We start from the raw sequence: 19,965 nt of genomic DNA, 5'->3' as shown, positions 1-19,965 counted from the left end.
AGTTAGAGGTGTGAATCCCCATCCTCCCCTTGAAGGCTCTTTCATCTGGGGTCAGCCCTGGGTGGCTGTCGGCATACAGGCGATCTTGCCAAAGCCAACACTGCCTGGGCGTGCACAGGAATGAGCGGCGCTGTCAGCAGCTTTGCACCAGGCAGGCAGGGTCTGCCACCGCTGGGGCCCCGCAGGGGGAAGCGCCGGAGCCTGCAGGAAGGCTGGGAACCAGCAGGCTGCTGAGGAGCCCTGGCGTTACAGCACACAGAAGTAACGATGGCCATCAAAGAGGAAAAGCTGGGCCAGCTCCTCAGACCACTGGCCAGGCTGCCAGTAGTTGTGTGTGCTGCTCTTGGTGTTCCGCTGGGTGCGAACTCCCAGGCTGACAAAGCGAGCAGCGCTCCAAGGAGACCCTACTGCAGCTGCTGGGGAGATGGAGGGCTTTGTCCCTGTGGCACTGCTCGTCTGTCTGCTCTCACAGAAGAGGGGAAGGCAGTCCACAGTTCTGTCTGTTCAGCAGTCACAGCTGTCCACCCTCACTCCCACAAGATTCCACAAACCAGCACTGGCCTTATCCAAGACAAAACCCAGGGAAGTGCTGCTGTGAAAAAGTGATCCCCAAAATCAGTGAGCTATGCCTTTGTTTGAAGAGGTGAGATGCTTTCAGGATCTTGTTGGATCAGATCAGCAGCTCATCAGATCAATCACATTTTATAGTTAGATGTGGGTGGCAGACTAATGAAAGACCGGTTTTTGTGGATATCACTGTAATGTTGGTGACCTTAGTGGTGAGAGTTGCTCCAAAGCTTTGATTATTTCATAACTATGGGGAAGTCCCTGTTCTTAGGTTTGTATTACAAGGAATACACATAGTCAATAGAGTATATTTATGTTATACCTGAGAGTTTTTGTACTACTAGAACTGCACAAACTGGAGTTTGTTTCCAGATTGTTCCAGCGTGGCCAAGTACTGAAGTTCCACGGAGTCATTCGCTGCACCAAGAAAAAGCAGCTAACCTCTCATGGATTAAGTTCTTCAGATTCCATTTTTCTTTTTTTTCCACAGATCCTTAGAATTTGCACAAGATACACACCAGAACAAGACACCATGACCTTTTCAGATGGCCTTACCCTAAACCGAACTCAGATGCACAATGCCGGATTTGGCCCGCTGACTGATCTCGTGTTCACATTTGCCAACCAGCTCCTGCCTTTGGAAATGGATGATACAGAAACAGGTCTCCTTAGTGCCATCTGCCTAATCTGTGGAGGTACCGTGCAGCATGAACTCTATTGCACTTCTAAAGGACAGACATGATAATGTCTTCATTTATGTTCTACTTGTTTTGCTTTCCTTTACTTAAACATATTTTATATATGTATATATATATGTGTAACATTCTTATATATGCTACTTTATGATAAAGGTTTGTTTTCCACTGGTCATAGTTACAGGTTTTATTATTGATAATTTGAAAAAAATTACTGGAATCATTCTGTCACACAACCAGTCCTATTGTTTGCTTGACAAAGGGCACTGAGATTCCTCACAGAATGGTTGAAGTTGGAAGGGACCTCTGGAGATCAGCTCCTGCTGTTTTTGCTAAGCAGTGTGTGGGTACCTGCATGAATGAGCTTTCTTACAGGAAGATGCCCAATTACACAGCTTTTACTCGCAAGTGTAATTGTGTGCATCTGCATTGGTTTCAGGAATGGAAGCCATTGGTGATAACTTTCTTTAGCAAAAAAATGGTTTTTTTACTTCCAAACTGGGGCTGAAGGGAGCTCAAAAAGGTGATTGTTGTTAAAATCATGGGCTTAAAATACAAAAAGTGAAGTCTCAGAATTTCCAAATTCATCTGTAAATTTCTGTTGGTTTAATCGCTTGGTCTCTCTCCTCCTTGACAAAATCTGAATTAGCAATAGAAACAACATTTTGTTTAGCTGGGCCATTTTGTTGAAACACAAACTGGGTGCTACCAGTGAGTGTTTGAAACACAGGAATCAGTCTTTGTTGGCAGTGGCCCTTTTGTACAAAATCATTCCAATTTTATGTGTCTCTAACCCTAACCCATTAAAAGCATTGATGGGCTCCTAGATGTCATTGATATGTGACTGGTGTGTCCTGGTGCAGAGGGGTGGCGTTTGTTGTCACTCAAGCCAGCACTGCCATCTGCTGATTCCTGATGGTAACTCACTTTACTGCAGTAGTGGTAACAAAAAATAGCTGCAACCTCTATGCACCTGGGTAGCCTATCAGTGACACATATAAAATTAATTCCGAAATATTGTTTGCAGCAAGGTGTTTTCCCCTTGGAGAGGAAGGCACAAGAGCAAACTGGTAATTCTTGACCACCCACATGACAAACCTTTCCAGTCACCAAGGAAAAAAAATCCAAGTTTCAGAAAGCTGTAGTTTATCCTCTTCTATGGAACGCTCACTACAGAGTGTGCATTATTTAGCAGAGAGCTAAATTCGTGGGGTTCTAATCAAGAACACACAGGAGATTCTGTGATTTGGAGTTTATTTTAAAAAATAAATATTTAAAATCATATGAGTGACATGATACTTTCCTACAGATCGCCAGGACCTTGAAGAACCAATGAAAGTGGATAAGCTTCAGGAACCCTTGCTTGAAGCACTGAAAATTTATATCCGAAAGAGACGACCCAACAAGCCTCATATGTTCCCAAAGATCTTAATGAAAATCACAGATCTTCGTAGCATCAGTGCAAAAGGTACAGTTTCTCCCAGTAACACCAGGAGAGGCAGAGTTGCATTTCAGAGGAACTGGCCTAGACCCCTGGGTTGTTATTTTTTTAACACATCTAAGAAAGTTCCTTGTGACTTTATTCTTCCCAGCTTCTTTACATAATTCCTGTGTTGAAATTGGTTTTGCTTTAAACATGCATGGTGCTCCATTCTCCATGCAACTGATGGTGAAAAAGATGTTGTAGGTGCAAGTGGCTTAGCAAATCATCAGCCATGAAGTCTTTCTTAGTCGTTTTAGAACAAGACAAAACCTTTGTTAATGTTTACAGGGGGCTTCAGATCAACATGTGCTTTGTATCACTAATGGCTTTTAAAAAACAATCTGGTTACAGACTACAGAAAACATGGGTGCAACCAAAATTCCCCTAAACTGTGGTTTGAGGTATTGGAGATTTAAAACTGATTTGATCCAGCGTTGTGGAGATTCAGCCCCTCTAATCCAAAGTAACCCTACCTAAACACAGAGCAGTTTTAACATTTCATGCAGTCTTGTGTGTTCTGGATTGATCCTGTGCAATTCATAGTCTAGGCACTGTCACACATTCTCTAAAGTCACAGGTGTAGTTAAATGCTTTCATTTGATCAGAGCAGGTTCCCCTATGTGCCAGTCTGAAAATAGAGAGCCTAAAGTGCAACAATTCTTATTCTTATGGTGGCTGACACAGTTTCACCTTCTTACTCTGCTTACTCAGCAACAGATTTGCTACCCCTGATAGATAAACAGGCACACGAGCCTGTGAGTACAGGTACCTGTGTAGGTTGGATCTGTGCTTTTGGGGAGATCACTGATTTCATTTGACATGGTCTGGGGGAGAATTCGGGGAGAAAAAAACCCAGTAGTTAATTCACTCAAGTAAATACATGTGTTTTAAATTTAAACCTTAACTGCTCCACTTCCAACAATATAAATCTAAGTTAAAAGATTAAGCTATAGCTATCTTTGTGAAAAGAAGTGAGCAGTTTAATTGGATTGATTAGAACCAAAAGAAGTAACTTGGAAGGAAAACACCAGAGCTGGAAGCAAAAGAATCCTAAAAAGGAACTACTTAGCAGGTTGTCTAAAGCTTGCTAGTTTACCCTCAAGTAAAACAAGCTCCATCCAACTGAATCTACAAAATAAACTTAGAGCAGTATTGAGCTATAAAAGCATTTAGGGGAGCCCTTTTGTTTCAGTTTGTACTTGTGGGAAATCCATTTCCACTTCCCTCCTTCTTTACCAGAGCCTTCCTGCTCCTCAAGAACACAACTCCTTTTATTCAATTCACAAGAAAGGCTTCTTTCCATTCTGACATAAGTATTTAACTTCAATTGTATCATTCATGTTTCATAGTAGAACCAAATCATACCAAAGGATGGTAATGTCCTGGAGGGGTGGGGATGTCTTGAGTTTCATTTGAAAAGATGTAATTTAGACGATAATGACTTTGGATGGTACCTGATCTCTGAAAGCAAACACCAAAGAAAGCGTGAATCTGAAACACTGAGAGTGTCTCCTTTGGCATTTAGAGGTATTGTAACTAAAGGGTGAAGTGTTTGTGGGACTGAAGCAAGACAGTTCTGAATTCTTCTCATCTTCTGAGTTCTCTTATCCCCTGATTAAATTGGAAGTTTGCAAAACGTGAAAAATTTCTCTGGCTCTGCACTGAATGACCACACAAACACTTCACTGCACCAGACATTACAGGGGAAAGCAGATGTTTAACACGGCCAAATTGAGTTCATCAGCACTGTTCTGACAATAGTTTGCTTTCAGAGAAGCTCTCCGCATCATTCTGCATTAATATCTCTCCCATTACAGCTACTTAAGAGACTTTTAAATCAGCATTCACTTGGAAAGTCAATCATTGCCTTTGTAGATGATTTTTTGATGCTCCTCATGTAAGGCATAAACACTTAATGCTCCCCTCCATTCTGGAGGGAGCAGTGCTCTCTCCGGCATGTCCACTGCAGCACCATGGATAAGCAGACTACTTCCAGAGGATCTCCCTTCTGGAATGGTTCTTCAATAACCAAACTATTTTCTCTGTAATTTTTTTTTTTTTTTTGGGGGGTGGGTGGGGGTGGTTCCTCTTGTTGTTTAAAAAACACAGGTTCCTCTTCCATTGGGCTCCAGTTTTAAGATGATCAGGAGTGCTGAACAGCAGGACTGCTGAGGTTTATGGCTATAAACTGCTTGATGCAGTTCCCCCAGCGCTGCCTGCCCCGGGGCCGGCAGGGCCTTGGCTGCTGTGTCCATGCTGTGCTGTGTCCCTGCCTGCTGCCCACACACCAAGACTTTGTCTTGGGCTTTTTTTCCTCCCTAAGCCGGCTGTTGTTGTCTCCCAGTCTGAGTGGTGAGGATTGGTGGAGTAATTTTAATTCTGCATGCACTCACCTGCAGGGCCCCCTCTGCAGACAAATGCCCGGTACCCCTGACAGGCCCAACACAAACAGCGCAGGCAGAGCTGAGCACTGCTCGGGGCTCCTGCACGCTTCAGTGGTTCTTTAGCACGGGACAAGACGCCTGAAAAATACAGGAGGCAGCTTCCCCCCCAATAAAAGTACCCTTTTGCCTGAATGTGTTCTTTTATAAGGTAATTGTGTGTTAAATTCTCCATCTTATTTCAGTTTTCTCTGTGGGAAGGAAAGATTTTGACTTAGATCACTGCAGCTCTCTTGCAGGATTCACCTCACCTCTTTACCAGAGACAGAATTTTTGTCATTCTTTGCAGATCCAGTACAGAATAAAGACTGAATGTTATTCCAATTTATAAAGACATCTACATGATCACAGCCTAATTTAATTTTTCAGGATAGTTTAATGCAATTTTAGGTCCTTCTTTAAAAATAGGCAGCTCATCCAATTTGCCTGTATTGAAGTATCAGTTGCTATGTCATAGGTTTGAATTAATTTGTTAAGGAGCACTCACCTAACTCCTTCTTCTTGAACTGCATGAAGAAGTTCACTCACACACCTTTGTGTGCAAGAAATCTAGAAGGAGACACCAAACCTATTAACAAAATACACCCTGAAATTACTTCTGTAATGCTGAGAGAAGGGAAATTGTATGAATCATGCTCATGGGATGGATTTTGTGTTTTCTTTTTAAAGGTGCAGAACGTGTCATTACATTGAAAATGGAAATTCCTGGATCCATGCCACCCCTTATTCAGGAAATGTTGGAGAACTCTGAAGGACATGAACCACTGACACCAACCTCAAATGGAAATACTGCAGAACACAGTCCCAGTATCTCACCTAGTTCAGTGGATAACAGCAGTGTCAGTCAATCCCCTATGGTGGAGTAAGACATTTTCCAGCTACTTCAGACATTCCTAATACCTTATGTACAGGGATGAAAAGCAAGAAAAACATTTTTACTGCTGCTTAGTTTCTGGACTTAATGTATATCTATATATGTATATATATATAGATAAACTCAACAAGGACCAAGAAATTTTCATATGTATCGATATATACTCCTTGCTGTTTAAACTCTTAAAACTAGAAAATGCAAACTTTTGAAACTCTAAATCAGCCATTTCATGCAAAAAAAATAGTTAAGCTTCTGTTTTCTTCTCTGAACACTCAATATTGCATGGTGACAAGACAGATCTCAGTCTTCAAATTCTGGTTGCATTTCTGATGACTTTGTACATACAAATGTATGGCTGTACTCTCCATACTGGATGTTTGGTGCTTTCCTTTTGTCTCTCATACCTAAAACGATCAAGATACCAACCACAGGACATGGACTACTGTACACATCCAGAGAAGGAAGTTGAAAGGACCGTCTGATTTAGCTGAAATACGAAAACTTGTCCTTGCTGCCCTCAGTTTGCATCTCCTTCCCTGTAAAAAGTACACAGAACGTCACTGCCCCAGCAGAAGAGGTATCGGTATCAGCATTTACTGCCAGATCAGTTATTCAGATGTCATTTGTTCCACTGTTAATGTCACTTTAAAGTTTAAAGAAGTGGTTTCTTAGCTGGCTGGTGACCTAGCTCCACAATTACCTGCTCCATTTCGACAACAACGCTATAGCCGCCAAGGCAGAAACACTTTTCAGTGTTACCATATTTTTGTTTACTTGTTCACAAGCCATTAGGGAAACTTCATGGGATGATAACCAGCAGACTCACTTACAGCTTTTGAATCGCTGAGTCCACGGTATTTCCTTAAGAATCAACTGCCAGGAATCAGCTGGGCTTTCCAGCCTTCCAGGTGCTAGGGAAGTACAGCTAGGACTTCCAGAAACACAAGGAGAGAATCTGCCTTCTTGGCCTTGTTAAATCACCATGAAGCAGAGTGGAAACTGTGGTAGAATGGTTAACAGATTTAAAGTGTCAGTTTCTTAGGTTTCATTTAAAGCACTAGTGGAATTTTTTTTTTTTATATATTCTAGCAAGTCTGTGATGTACTTTCACTGGCTCTGTTTGTACATTGAGATTGTTTAACAATGCTTTCTATGTTCATATACTGTTTACCTTTTTCCATGGAGTCTCCTGGCAAAGAATAAAATATATTTATTTTAAAAACTGTGTAGAAGTAGTCCCTCTAGCCCACATTTTACATACACACACACACACGCACATGGTAGTTTTCCATTTTTTAATGTTTAAACTTCATTTCAAAAAGCAGGTTTGCTGTTTGCAACCATGACAATTAAAATGTGCTTTAGCACAGCTGTCTAGAACATCTCTACAAGCCAGTCAGACAAATACATGACATTTCAATGAGTAAAAAAGAGCATAAAACTGTAGGTGTAAGAACAAAATGTTAAAATGCCTACACACAATAATAAAAACCATCAATTACATTATCACATAAAATAAGTCAAATGTACAAAAGTTTGCGACAGAGGGGACAAAAGGACAACACAAGATACTTGGAAAACATTTTTGTGCTCTTTGGGCACTTAATTAAACATATCAAAATCATCATCTTCATCAGACTCTGCAAAATATTTCACTTCTTTTCTAGCCCGGCCTGTCCGTGGCTTTGGGGCAGTTTCGGAGGCAAAGCCTGACTGGAAGATTTCCACATCAGAATCCTGGTCAAAAGCAGCCTTCTTGGATTTCTTTAGAAGACAAAAGACAAATCAGTTGTGATGCTTTGTACATTTTCCATTGTAATATTCAGAATTGAAAAAAAACCTCTCTAGCACCCGATTGCTAATGACACCTCAGCCCCCATTACCATAGTAGCAACTTATAATGAGAACTTTACTTTTATGTAAAGTAATCCATGAAGTTGTTTTTACAAAGAGAAGAGAGCATAGATGGAACTGACCTTGCTTGGTGTGGACTTGGGTGTTTTCTTCCCAGGGTTGTAGTCACCTTCATTTTCTGAACCAGACGCTTTCCTTTTCTTTGCCCCTCTGCCTTTTCCTAGGTCAGAGATTATGAGTTAACTTTGTTGGGTTTTGGGTTTTTTTTAACGAACTGCAGACTTCATCAAAACCCCCTAGTGAAGTTACTTTAGCATGAATACACGTTAAGTTCAAACCCAGTTGACCACTTAAGCTTCACAACAGCAGTATTACACAGTATTTTTTTTTCTCAGTTTTAAATCTTTTTTACTTCTTCCACAGTCACCATTCACCCTGACAGCTCAAGCTGTCAGTTCAACACAGGGACAAACTTCATGAGATCAGATAACTTCACTGCTGAAGAGCTACAAGCCCTTGGACACCTTCTGCACTGATTACACAGCATTAATTCACCATTACCATTTAGTAAATTTACTTTTAACCTCAACCATGAACACTGGTACGTCCTTTACAAACTCCTCCAATTACACTGCTTGCTCTGCTGTGAGGACTCAGAGAACTGGGATACCAAAAAAATTGACTTAAAAACCTAGAAGGTGCTACTTACTACAATTACTACCACAATTTTACTGGCTTGGAAAGAGATAAAAAAAAAAAAAAAAAAAAAAAAAAAAAAAAAAAAAAAAGAGTAGTATCCAGTAGAATGGAAGAGGCTGTGTGGGGGTGCAGCATTGCCAACAGTGCGGGTCAGATCAGAAGTGCACACGTTGTTTGCCAAGAGGCCGATACACTGTATTTGTCACAGGACAGGCTCAGAAATCCACCAGTGCTCAATGTACTCAGAACTCAGCTTGGTTCTTACAATAAATGGGAGCCCTGTGCTCCAGGGAGCCCAGGTGTGACTCCTACCTTTGGGTGCTGCCGTCTTCTTTGGAATGCCGAATTCTGAGTCGGAATCAGAGTTCACAGTTTCCACCTTCTTGGCCTTGGGAGCTCTTTTAGGTTTAGGGGGCGCATCTAGTTTTGCTGTTGGAAGTTGAAAGATACCAAATAAATCCACATATTGGTTGGACACATTAAATTGTACTAGATGCTCCAATTATAGCACAAATGGCAGACATTAAAACAAGATGAGTGATTTCTGCACTTGGGGAAAACATACTTCAGTTTTTGTGCTAGAACTGTGTGGAATAAACAGGAGGTTTCCTGTGCCCTGCTCTGAGGATTGGTGCACGCAGTAAATTCCAGAGTCCTTGGCTGAATACTGTTTCATCTTTTTGGGTACAAAATAGGTTACTAGTAGCTAAAGCAGCAACAGAAGTCCTCCTAGTTGGATACTTTGACAGTGTCTGGACACATCACGCTGTTCACAAATCCAGCTGCTTGTGACATTTTTGCCTTTAGGATGGTAGGACTGCAGGACAGCTTTCCCCAGGATTACTGCAGGAGTTTGGGAGGCAGTGCCTCTGTCTCGGTGGCATCGCTTTCTGTCAATCTCTGTGAAAAGGAACTTCAGAAAATGCAGAAAGGAGAGGAAAGGAACATTCTGCATTTCCTGGAGAATTTCAATCCGTGCTACACAACTAATCTGGCTGTCTTTAAAAGATGGTCATTGGAATATTCCCATAGTGGGTGTCAAGGGATAGAATCATGGAAACTTTTAGATCAGAAAAGACCCTTAAGATCATCAGATCATGTATTCTATAGGCTTACAGGTGAGTGAGGCTTGCAGAAACCTCAGATACACACCTGACCTACCCTCTGTCAGCCACAGATACCTCAGACACATGTACAAACACTCCAGACACCAGGAACATGGATGTTTGTGAGAACTTGAATTTCGTTTATGGGATCACAAGGAGAAGAGAGTGTCTCCACAAGCATTTTGGTTGTGATGCCTTGAACTGCAGAAAGAGAGGTATGACACACTGCCACACACACTGGATTTGTTGTTCCCTGGAAACAGAGCCTGATTATCACTGGGTAAATCTGTGAAGTCTGTCGAAGGGATAGCAAACCTCTTAGATGTTATCTGGTGGCTAAAGGAATGGTGTCCAGAACACTGACTTCCCTCTGTACTAAATATAGGGGGATTCTCATCCACTGCTTTAATTTACACCCCTAATGGCTGCACAAGTTTGAAGGATCTCTTGATGGCAAATCAGCTCACCCAAGCTCTCCATTAGGTAACATGACAGGAAACAGAGTGTGCAGCACAATCAATGTACGCAGGCTCTCAAGAAGCCCAAGTTTTTGGCAGGAAGTCCAGGTATGGTATCAGTCCCACAGGTGATGTAAAGAGTACATCTCACTGCTAGAATTCTCAGCAGCTAGGCTGTTCACGCTGAGCAGCTGCTTATCAAGAGTAAGTCTGCTTTTCAGATTTCCCTTAGGCTTTACTATAAAGCCCTAAAACTGCAGACAGCTCAAATAGTCATGGAAAAGTTCTGCTGTCTCTTGATGCTCTGTAGTGAACAGCAGAGGTCAAGAGATTTCATCCCAAATTGATCTGAGTCTGAAGTCCCAGAAAATCAAACAAGTCTGGAACAATCGTTTCAGCCACACAGAACAGGCACTCCCAGTGTGAGGGTGAGTGGGTGGAATATTACACTGCCAGAGAATGGGTTCTGAGGAGGCTGCTGTCAGGTCCATGAAGATGGACTTAGAATGAAAGAGACTACGAAAATGGTACCAGATGACCAATGAGCTAAACCTGCTGGGTTATCACTGAACTGTTCAGCTGTGATTGTGAAAGTGTGGTCACGTCTGATCTGGGCAAAAAAGAAGAGAAGAGATGAAAACTGGTGAAAGCAACCTGCCGCACTGCCGTGCACTGAGGAGAGTGCTAAGGCTACTCTGAAGACAAAAATTTAACTCTTGCTTGAGAGAGAGCCTGCTTATACCTATTTTATGTGTGTATAGGTTAATCAGAAACTCAGAAACAAATAACAGCTGTATTTTAAGGTTTCAAGTTAGACTAATGCCAATTCACCACATCCAGACCCTCAAAAAACAGAGAGGGAGAATGACTGAATGTTAAATTGCATCCATGCCTGGCTACTGCATACAGAGTTCTCTCTTGCATTTGGTGCAGTACAGAAATTCAATATAAAAGACTACTCTATTAGAGATCAGCTATTTCTGTATACAATCTTTATTTACTGTATAAATAAATATACTGCATATATATTTTTTATTTACTACGGAACTCTACCAGCAACTGGAAGTGCTCAAGTATCAAGGCATTCACTGATTTGAACTGTTAACACAGAGTGGACACAGAGCATCAAGAAATAGATTAGAACTAGGGAGGCAATGGGGGAAAGTGTGAAAAGATGCTGCAGTTCACTGGTGCCTAATATAGAAAACGAGATCTGTTTTTTCCTCATTTTTAAGAGAGTAAGTTAACTATTGTAACTGGCCGCTTTCTTGTCAGTCTCCTTGAGGTACCTTTTTTTTACAGAAGAATTAATATATTAAGTTTAGCTGCAAGTTGATCAAAAGAAGTTTGAAAAAACAAATGCCACAGTATCACAGGGAAAAAATGCTGCAGGGTGACAGTTCTAAAAGTTGACTCATAACTGAAAGAATTTATACCTCTGAAGTCTGAGGAGAGTCTCCCAACCTCTGCTTCAAGAGGAAAAAGTGCTAGCCTTCTACGCTGGTTTTGGCTGGGACAGAGTTTGTTTTCTTCATTGTAGGTGGTATGGGAATGTGTTTTGGTTTTGGGCTGGAGAGGACACTGACAATGCAGGGATATTTTGTTGCTGCTGACACAGAGTCAAGGCCTTTTCTGCTTCTCCCACCATCACACCAGCGAGGGGCTGGGGGTGCACAAGGAGTTGTGAGGGGACAGTCTAGACAGCTGCCTCCCACTGACCCAAGGGATATTCCATACCTCCTGGTGTCATGCTCCACTTTACTCATCCCCTGAAGCTAAAACCCTCCCATTAGTTATACTAACTGAAGGCTGAACACCACCTCCAGACCTGGAAGAGATCAAGTTCTGACACTACAAAGTAGGCAGTGAAAAGAAACAAATTGATGTTATTAAGGAGTTGGAGAAAGCTCACACCCTACTGCTGAATTTCACGGGAGTTCAAAATAAATGAAGGCAGTTCCCACTTTGAAGACTGAAGAGACAATGCAAAGGTGAAGATGATGATTTTCAAACAAAAGGATTGACTTCCAGGCCAATTCTATACGTACCCTTTTTAGCAGCTACTGTTTTACTTGGAATTTTCTCTGTTTGTTTTGGGGCATAAGATGATGAGAAAACAGGAGCAGAATCCTCATCATCACTGTCCAATTTTGTTGTATCTACAATCACAGAGTAAGTTTAGAATAAGATTCATTCACAGCATATATTAATTACATGAATATTAATTACATCAAAAATCTCAAGTAAGTGTTTGTGATGCTACAGTCATGGATGTACTGTGACTTCCTTACCTATGGTACAAGCTTTGGTCCTCTAAAGATCAGAACTTCCTTCACTTTTCCCCTTTATAAAGGGGTAGGATGTGGACATCCTTCTCCCATAACTACTGAGTGAAGTTTGTGTGTACCACTCCCCAAAACACCCCATTAATAGTTGCTATAAAAATTAAACTGTGAAAACAAGCTCACCATCATCTGTCTTCTGAGAGTAAGACGGAAAAGAGAAGATGTTCCCAAAATCTTGATTTTTCTTGGGTTGAGATGTTTTTCTACTTAAAAGCAAAAAAAAAAAAAAAGGGGGGGAATTATATGAGTTACATGAAGCACATAGTGAAGTACATGGACATCATAATATCCATGCAAAATTTAAATCCTGTTTTAACATTCCCAGCATTTCTGTATCTGCTTGCAGCAGATAACTGAAACTAAAACTGACATCCAGTCAAGAACTCCAGGCATTTAAAATTAACAGAATTACATTTTTTTTCAATAGTCCTCTATACCAGACTGACACAAGACAGAAAACAGAGAATCATTAAAAATATAGTTTAACAGATGATATTACAGACAGTGTATCATAACTATTTTTATATATTCTTTTAAACCATGAGTCACCCCTGCTTAGGTCAGTTGCAAGGCTGAGATAACATACACTTGAATTCCTCCACATTTTATCTCTCACTGTACACATACAGCAATAACAGGCTGATGTTTCTCAGTTTTGCTCAGACATTTCTGCATTGAAAAAATTATTAATAAAGAAATCCTGCTGAGTTATAGTACTTACTCTGGAGATGGCTTTGATTTGGCTGGGGAGAAGTCATACTCATCTTTTTCTAAACTGTCTGAGGGAACAAACTCATCCTCTCTGTCATTTGTAACTGGAGAGGCTTTTACTTTGAGCTCATCCAAGTCGTTGTTGTTGTTGGCATCATCATCATCGTCAGCATCATCTTCCTCCTCTGAGAAGTCAAAAGTGTACTTGGGCCTCTCAGCTGAGAAAATCACACAAGTACACAGTTCAGGAGAGTTGTTTATGTTATATCATTCAGATACATACACAAATCAAAGTGAACAATCCCCGCCTCAGAGTACATAAGACGAAAGAGTGGTGGATAATAAATTTGTTTCAGCCTGGAAGAATAAAGGGCTGAAAAGAATAAAGAATAATTTAGATGTCAGCAAATATCCAAGACCTCTTGTGGTTTGCTCAGACACCTTCAGCTAAGGGCATTATGGACATATTGTGCATCAGTACTTTTAAGGAATGAGAATCCTTCAACCACAATTCAAGTTTTCTTAAATCCACCAGTCGAACACTTCCTAATTTTCCAAAAACTCTGTGAGGGTTTTTTAAGCCATCAAATACTTATACATTTTCCAAACTTTCAGTCTTGGTTTTCAAGGAGTGTTCAGAATTTTCTGATAATGTTTTACTTGCCTTTTAGGCCTTATTTGGAGTGTAATTGTATTAGAGTAATTTTTTTGTTTGTAAGAATATTGTCTTGCCTGTTTCTTGTATAGTTCACTCATTTTGTGAGTAGTCTCTATTCTAGTGTTTAGAACACAGGACAAGATTTCTGATCCAAGTTACAAAATCTTTCATAACAAATTCCTGATCTTGACATTAATAGTATTCTTTACACATTGAAGAAAATGTAATGTAAGCTATCGGTAGGAAATAAAATCCTAAAGGAAGGCTATGGTCAAAGGAAAATGGGGGTTTGTAGTTGAAACTTCCAGTAAAAATACATAATTCACAAAATCTTGGGTACCTGCAGCTCTCCTAAGCAGAGAGTCTCTTGGAATAATCACGGGCTCATTTTCTTCCAAATCACTTTCAGACTTGGATTCGTCATCTGACCATGGGTTTCGTTTCTTCACTTTTTTTGCACTGGATTTTGTAGATGATGGTGTCCTTCTTACCCTGGCACCTGCCAAAAGTAAAAGCATTTACTACAGTCAGGTTAAAAAATACTTTCATCTTTTCTAATTGTTTACAAATTTAGCATAAATTTTCATCTTAAAAAGTTCTCCTTTAAACGTTGTAAATTTTCTTCTCCTCCCTGAAGGAAGATTTAACATGAAATTATTTCACACAGACCCTGACTGGTTGCTGCCAAAGAAATTTGTTTTATGACTGAAAAACACAAAGTCTCTAATTTTAAGTTTTATCTCCTTTGCCATCAAACTTGTGGTTTTTTTAAAGGTTGCTAGACTTTTCCAGGAAAAGAAAATGCAGTTTTCCATTATTCAGGGAACATGATCAGAAACAGTTATTGGAGAAATACAACAACTATGGGATGCAGAGGGTATCCCATTACAGGGGGGGTAAAAATGTGGTCAGTCAATTGCAGGGCAAGCTCAGGTCAAGCTGGGCTAATTTGCCCTGGCTCAACACTGGCTGTGGGAGATTTGAGCTGCATGTAGACAAGTCAGTCACAACTGTACTCAGTGAATCTACTCAGGTTGGATAATCCCCTGAATAATTAAAACCAGATCTTATCTCAGAATAATTATTTGTGCAACCACGTTTTGTTTTTTTTCTGAAAAAATACCCCCTCATACTTAAACCTTCTCTTCTGTTTCCAGCTTTCTTTTTTTGATGCTGCCTCCCTGTTACTGTGTATTTCTCAAACAGCAATAATAAATTCCCACTAGCAGAGGAAAAGGGGAAGTGAACATTGGTTGTCTGCCAAGCCATAGCACCCATAACTTTCTGAAAGTCAGAATGACCAAATATGTCAATGGAAAAATGTATTTATTTAATCAAGTTCTACAACCTTATACCATTACTCAGACTGAGGGGCTGAAGGTGACTGCCCTGTCCTTCAGTATCAAAGAGCACACAAACTAGACATTTCAGTTTGCAAAGAATTAGCCTCATTATGTAAAAATAATCTATTTTTCTATACACAAATTTGAAGATTTAGACACTCCCCCCTCCAAATTTAAATGTAGAAAATGGAAGATCCATCACTCCCAGGAAAGTAGCCTACACAAAGAAATTTCAGCAGAGTACTTTCAATATTTCATTTTAGGGAAGAAAACCATGAAATAGTGATTATTGTGCTGTACTTTCCTTCTCATGCTGTGTTAAAAATGCATTTCATGTCCAGTAAATACACAACTAAGGTTAACTATGGCTGTGTCAGGGTCTTACCAGGCTCCTTCTTCTCTCTCTTGGGTTTAGGGGTTTTAGCTGCTGCAGCTGATGCATTCAGTGAGTCATCCCCACCACCCTCAGCTGGCACACCACCAAACTCTTCATCAAATTCCATTTTTATTGCTAGAGAATCAGTTTCACCCTAAAATTACAAAATAAAATAATTTGCACCTTTATATTTCAAGATTGAGCTGGAATAGTTTTGCAGATGATAATAAATGAATGTGGACTCGTATACTGACATCTGTTCAATAGGCTTGGAAAGAAGTTATCTCAATAAAAACACCTGAACAATAAGCAGTCCAAAGAGATTTGAAAATGTAGAAGAAACCCAGTACAAATTTCTTATGCCTTAGGTCAGTAAAACAGTACAAATACAGCACCAGTGATGACCTGGCAATTTGGATTTATGCTACTGAGTAGAAAAATACACCAGTTAAATAATAAATAATTTAACTGTAGCAGTCATTTTGGTTTACCTTTTTCTTTTTCAGCAATTTCCTGCTGGCATCAGCTTTCATGGCAGATGTAATCTGTGGAACTATTCTTCTGCCAAATGGTGATGGCATGGTTTCTTCCAGCTGGAGTTTCTTCATCTTGGGTTTACCAACTTTGCCTTTTATTGGTTTGCCAACCATGCCAGCCAAAACATCTTCTCTTTCCTGTGCTTCTACTTTCTAACAAACAAGGAGGGACATACACATTATTTTTTAACAAAGACAAAGTGGAACATGATGATTATATAAGACTCAGCTCCTTTTACATGGAGCATAAGGCTCCCCTTAATTCTCACTTGAATTGGAACACAATTTTCAGTTCTGGAACAGTGACCACTTAATCTTGGTAAATTCATTGCACTCTAGAGTTAAAAGCTACACTTTTGTTCAAGGACACATGCAAACTTTTCAATACTGGAGATTGAAAAACCTTTTTTCTATCAAGTTTCTATTTCACAAGTATGTGTCTGGTACTGTTGCAGATTTCCATTATTTCACCATTTAACTCAAACATTTAGTTTTGAAGCGTGTAAATTCAAAAGATTGCATCAGTCCTTTTCAGACAACATGGAAAACTGAGGTTCAACAGGTTATTCACCAAAGGGACTTAATCTTTTTTCCGAAATTACAGATGAGGCAAACTAAGGGCCCCTCCTATATTATTTATAGTCTGCACACTTCATTCCTGAATGTACAGTTTTGAATTTGGTAATACTTACTGCCTCACAAAAAATTACATCATGTAGATGTCATGTACAGATCTACTGTAATGTAGAACTACTGTAATTATCACCATTACCAGTTACTACCCACAGGTTTTTGTGTCACCTGAAAACTAACTTTCCCTGGTTATTTTTCTTTTAACATCACTGACTTGTAAAAACATTACACTGGATACCTGCAAGAAACAATCCTTGAGAAACACTACCAGAAACACAGATATCCAACACTGATTTTCCAGTTACTATTATATCGTGAAATGTTTCTACTTTTGATTCAAAAGGTAGTATTTTTAAAATCATTTTTCTTAAATGTTAACATTTTTTATTAGTTAGTGTTTTTAAATTCATTAAATTAATGTGAATTTCATGTTTTAGAAATATATATAAGGTAAAACATACTTCAAGCTCTTCAACAAAGGCTGCTAGATCTTCTTTCCAGAGGTCTGAAGGAGATTTCCTTTTAAGATCATTCAGTTCTCTCTCCTAAAACATGAAAAACAGCACAGAGAATGTAAGTACAACTAAAGCAAATGCCACTGAAGACTGAGCATTCCCAGCAGGCACATCAGCAATGACTGTGTCATTTCAGAGCAAGCCTTCAGGTGTACCAACCTTGGCATCTCTCTGCTTAATCAACTCTTCCACCTTCTCTTTTGTGAGTGACCACAGAGACATGTTCAGAATGTAGTTGAAGTCAGGGCCAGAGGTTGCACCAGAAGCAGAGGAAGCATCATCATTTGCATTCTGAGAGTCCTCCTCCTCTGCTGCCTGAGGTGGAACATTCACAATTACAAGTATGAGTGATCTTGGCTCTGTGCATGAACTTTGACACTGTTCCAAAGCACCATCACAGAGTAGCAAGGGGTGCCCTCACAGATTCAATAACCTGAACATTTTCTGGATCTTCCCAAAAGGCCGTGTTCCTGTGACCTTCTAGAGCTAACTGTTTAGTAATTTGATTTAAGAAAACAAATTGAACCTGTGCTAGAGCCTTGTATGCTGCTGGCTGCAGATACTGGTGCTGTCCCACCCTCGCAGGGCTGAGACCTTTGCCCTTTGGGTATTCGTGGATTTCTGTTCCTTTAGAAAATGAGAACAGTCCTTTGGATAAGAGCTGGTATCAAACCCCAAATGCGCAAACTGAGATTTGAAAGTAGATCAAAATTTCTCTAAATAACAGGTTTTTATAAATAGAAATCATTCCATAGAGTTAAAATACAGTATTAAAAATACAAAACAAATGTGAAATGAAAACAAATAGCTGGAACAGTGGCAAAGACACAGAAAAGGGGTGGCTGACAGAAATTCAAAGCTGTTTTTCAAAGCAGTTTTATCTGCCCATTGTAATGGGGATTAACTTTGAAATTAAACTCTTCACATCTCTCTTTAGGAACAATAAAAACTGCTTGGTTTTAAAAAAAGCAGAAACAAATACAGATCGAGGTCATGGTCAAATTTACTACAATAAATTTAAAAGTTATAACTTTGTAATATCCATGTTTCTTTAGAGAAAAACAGTAAGTTATGTAGAAATAATTACATACACACATACAACTGTATGTGTGGGGTAACTGATGCAGCACTTTCTGTATCAGCCAGTCGGAAATCAAGCTGCCAGTTTTGATTTGGGTACTGAATTAAGAAATTCAGTCCTCTGCAATCTCATTTTTCAGACTTGTACTACCTAGTTTTCTTCTAAGCATCATCCATATACAATACCAATACTATGTGACACTATTTTGTGTAAGTTTAATGGGGTATTTTTTAATGGAAGACAATAAGGAGCAATGAATAATGTTTTTAAAGGGTTATGTGCATGTCATAAATTAAGTTAGACTGCTAGAAAACAGGCAATATAATTTATAACAGTAACAACCTCGACTATATCTAGATTATTACCTTTTCCTGTGCTTCTTTCCAGGCTTTTACTGGATCAGATTCATAACCTCTCTGGACCAACATCTGAATCAAATCTCTTTTTGATCTGTTCTCTACAAGACACACACAAACACAGAGGAGGGGAGGAAGAAAAAAAGAAGGGAAGTCAGTGTCATGAAGATCTTGCGTGCAAACATTTTCTAGTATACTTAAATAATTTCCAGATCTTCCCCTGCTGTTAACAACTCTAACTTCTGTTTCCTCACCGATGGTGATTTTCCCTTGTATCTTCTCCAGGATGAATCGAGCCTGGTTGTTGAGCTTGGTGGACTCTGCCCCCAGCATCCCCACCAGCCACTCCTTGCGCAGGCTGTAGTAGTGCAGCCGCAGGTCGAAGAACTCCTTCAGGATGTCCTGCACAGTCTCGTACTTCTTCAAGCACCCCATGTGGTCAAACAGCACCTGGAAAATACGTGACACACTTGAGAGAGGCTGCCTAACTCCAGCTTTGTTAGCCCCTCTGTAAGTGTTCAGTTCTATTGCACATATAAGAGTGCACAAAAAGTGGTATTTCAAGGAGTGTGAACTCAAACCTCACCAGGGAGCTACACAGCACGGAGCTGGATGGGCTATTTTTATTCACAAGTTTAGGATGGGATTTATGGTAGAACAATCAAACAAAAAGACAGTTATATGGAGAAATGTGCCTGAATTCACTTGAATGACTAATTTTATCTACATATGAAATCGCAAGCTCAATAGCAACTGATGATTCACAACTATTTAATGTAACAGTTGAAAAGCTTAATAATCCTTAATAATCTTTCAATTCAGCTGTGAAATCTGTCACTTTTCAGCTGTGAAAACGACCATCCTTCAAGTTCAAGCACAAAGTAAGAAATCATTTTTCACTTGATAGGTGGAATCAATCCTGCCTGGCTTCTGACATCTCCAGTTTAGACATTTATAGGTGAACTAGTCACCCTTGGTGCCCTCCATAGTCAACTGAAAGAAATAAACCCCTCTAGGGGGTAATTCATCTATCCAAAACAGCTATTTGGGAGCTGGGGGACAATAGCCAAGCTCACGTAACTTTTTAAGGTTCTTACACTAGGGCAGATTAATTCCTACACAGGTACAGAAAGCAGCCCTTACAATTTATTATTTGTTTTGGCAGCCAGAAAATGCAGGAACTCAACTGCAAAACATTTTGTAATCTGTGAAATGTAAAACTGACAACAGATTC

At 39.9% G+C, this 19,965-nt stretch overlaps 2 protein-coding genes across 11 annotated transcripts in view; one reads left to right on the top strand and one right to left on the bottom strand.

Annotated features, from left to right (window-relative positions):
• The window catches only part of RARB (retinoic acid receptor beta), a 323,835-nt gene extending 316,553 nt beyond the window's left edge, over nucleotides 1–7,282 (top strand). For all 7 annotated transcript variants that reach the window (XM_063408815.1, XM_063408816.1, XM_063408838.1 and 4 more), the window contains 3 exons: nucleotides 1,058–1,262; nucleotides 2,572–2,730; nucleotides 5,856–7,282. In XM_063408815.1, coding sequence (XP_063264885.1) covers nucleotides 1,058–1,262; nucleotides 2,572–2,730; nucleotides 5,856–6,052 — 561 coding nt within the window. In that variant the 3' untranslated portion in view covers nucleotides 6,053–7,282. The remainder of the gene's footprint in view (nucleotides 1–1,057; nucleotides 1,263–2,571; nucleotides 2,731–5,855) is intronic.
• A 59-nt stretch (nucleotides 7,283–7,341) lies between these two features.
• Nucleotides 7,342–19,965, bottom strand: part of TOP2B (DNA topoisomerase II beta) — a 59,367-nt gene continuing 46,743 nt past the window's right edge. Inside the window, exons 24-36 of one of the 4 annotated variants that reach the window (XM_063408811.1) lie at nucleotides 18,986–19,181; nucleotides 18,741–18,832; nucleotides 17,454–17,609; nucleotides 17,241–17,324; nucleotides 16,102–16,299; nucleotides 15,620–15,764; nucleotides 14,232–14,390; nucleotides 13,244–13,451; nucleotides 12,646–12,728; nucleotides 12,226–12,336; nucleotides 8,926–9,042; nucleotides 8,037–8,134; nucleotides 7,342–7,824 (exon numbers count right to left, since the gene is read on the bottom strand). In XM_063408811.1, the coding sequence (XP_063264881.1) occupies nucleotides 7,663–7,824; nucleotides 8,037–8,134; nucleotides 8,926–9,042; nucleotides 12,226–12,336; nucleotides 12,646–12,728; nucleotides 13,244–13,451; nucleotides 14,232–14,390; nucleotides 15,620–15,764; nucleotides 16,102–16,299; nucleotides 17,241–17,324; nucleotides 17,454–17,609; nucleotides 18,741–18,832; nucleotides 18,986–19,181 (1,809 nt within the window). In that variant the 3' untranslated portion in view covers nucleotides 7,342–7,662. The remainder of the gene's footprint in view (nucleotides 7,825–8,036; nucleotides 8,135–8,925; nucleotides 9,043–12,225; nucleotides 12,337–12,645; nucleotides 12,729–13,243; nucleotides 13,452–14,231; nucleotides 14,391–15,619; nucleotides 15,765–16,101; nucleotides 16,300–17,240; nucleotides 17,325–17,453; nucleotides 17,610–18,740; nucleotides 18,833–18,985; nucleotides 19,182–19,965) is intronic. The other 3 variants (XM_063408812.1, XM_063408813.1, XM_063408814.1) reach the window with 3 other exon arrangements.

The sequence above is a fragment of the Prinia subflava genome, chromosome 1, assembly GCF_021018805.1.
Source record: "Prinia subflava isolate CZ2003 ecotype Zambia chromosome 1, Cam_Psub_1.2, whole genome shotgun sequence".
NCBI classification, from domain to species: Eukaryota; Metazoa; Chordata; class Aves; order Passeriformes; family Cisticolidae; genus Prinia; species Prinia subflava.
The sequence above is the reverse complement of the archived record's forward strand: the minus strand, read 5'-3'. Positions and strand labels throughout refer to the sequence as shown.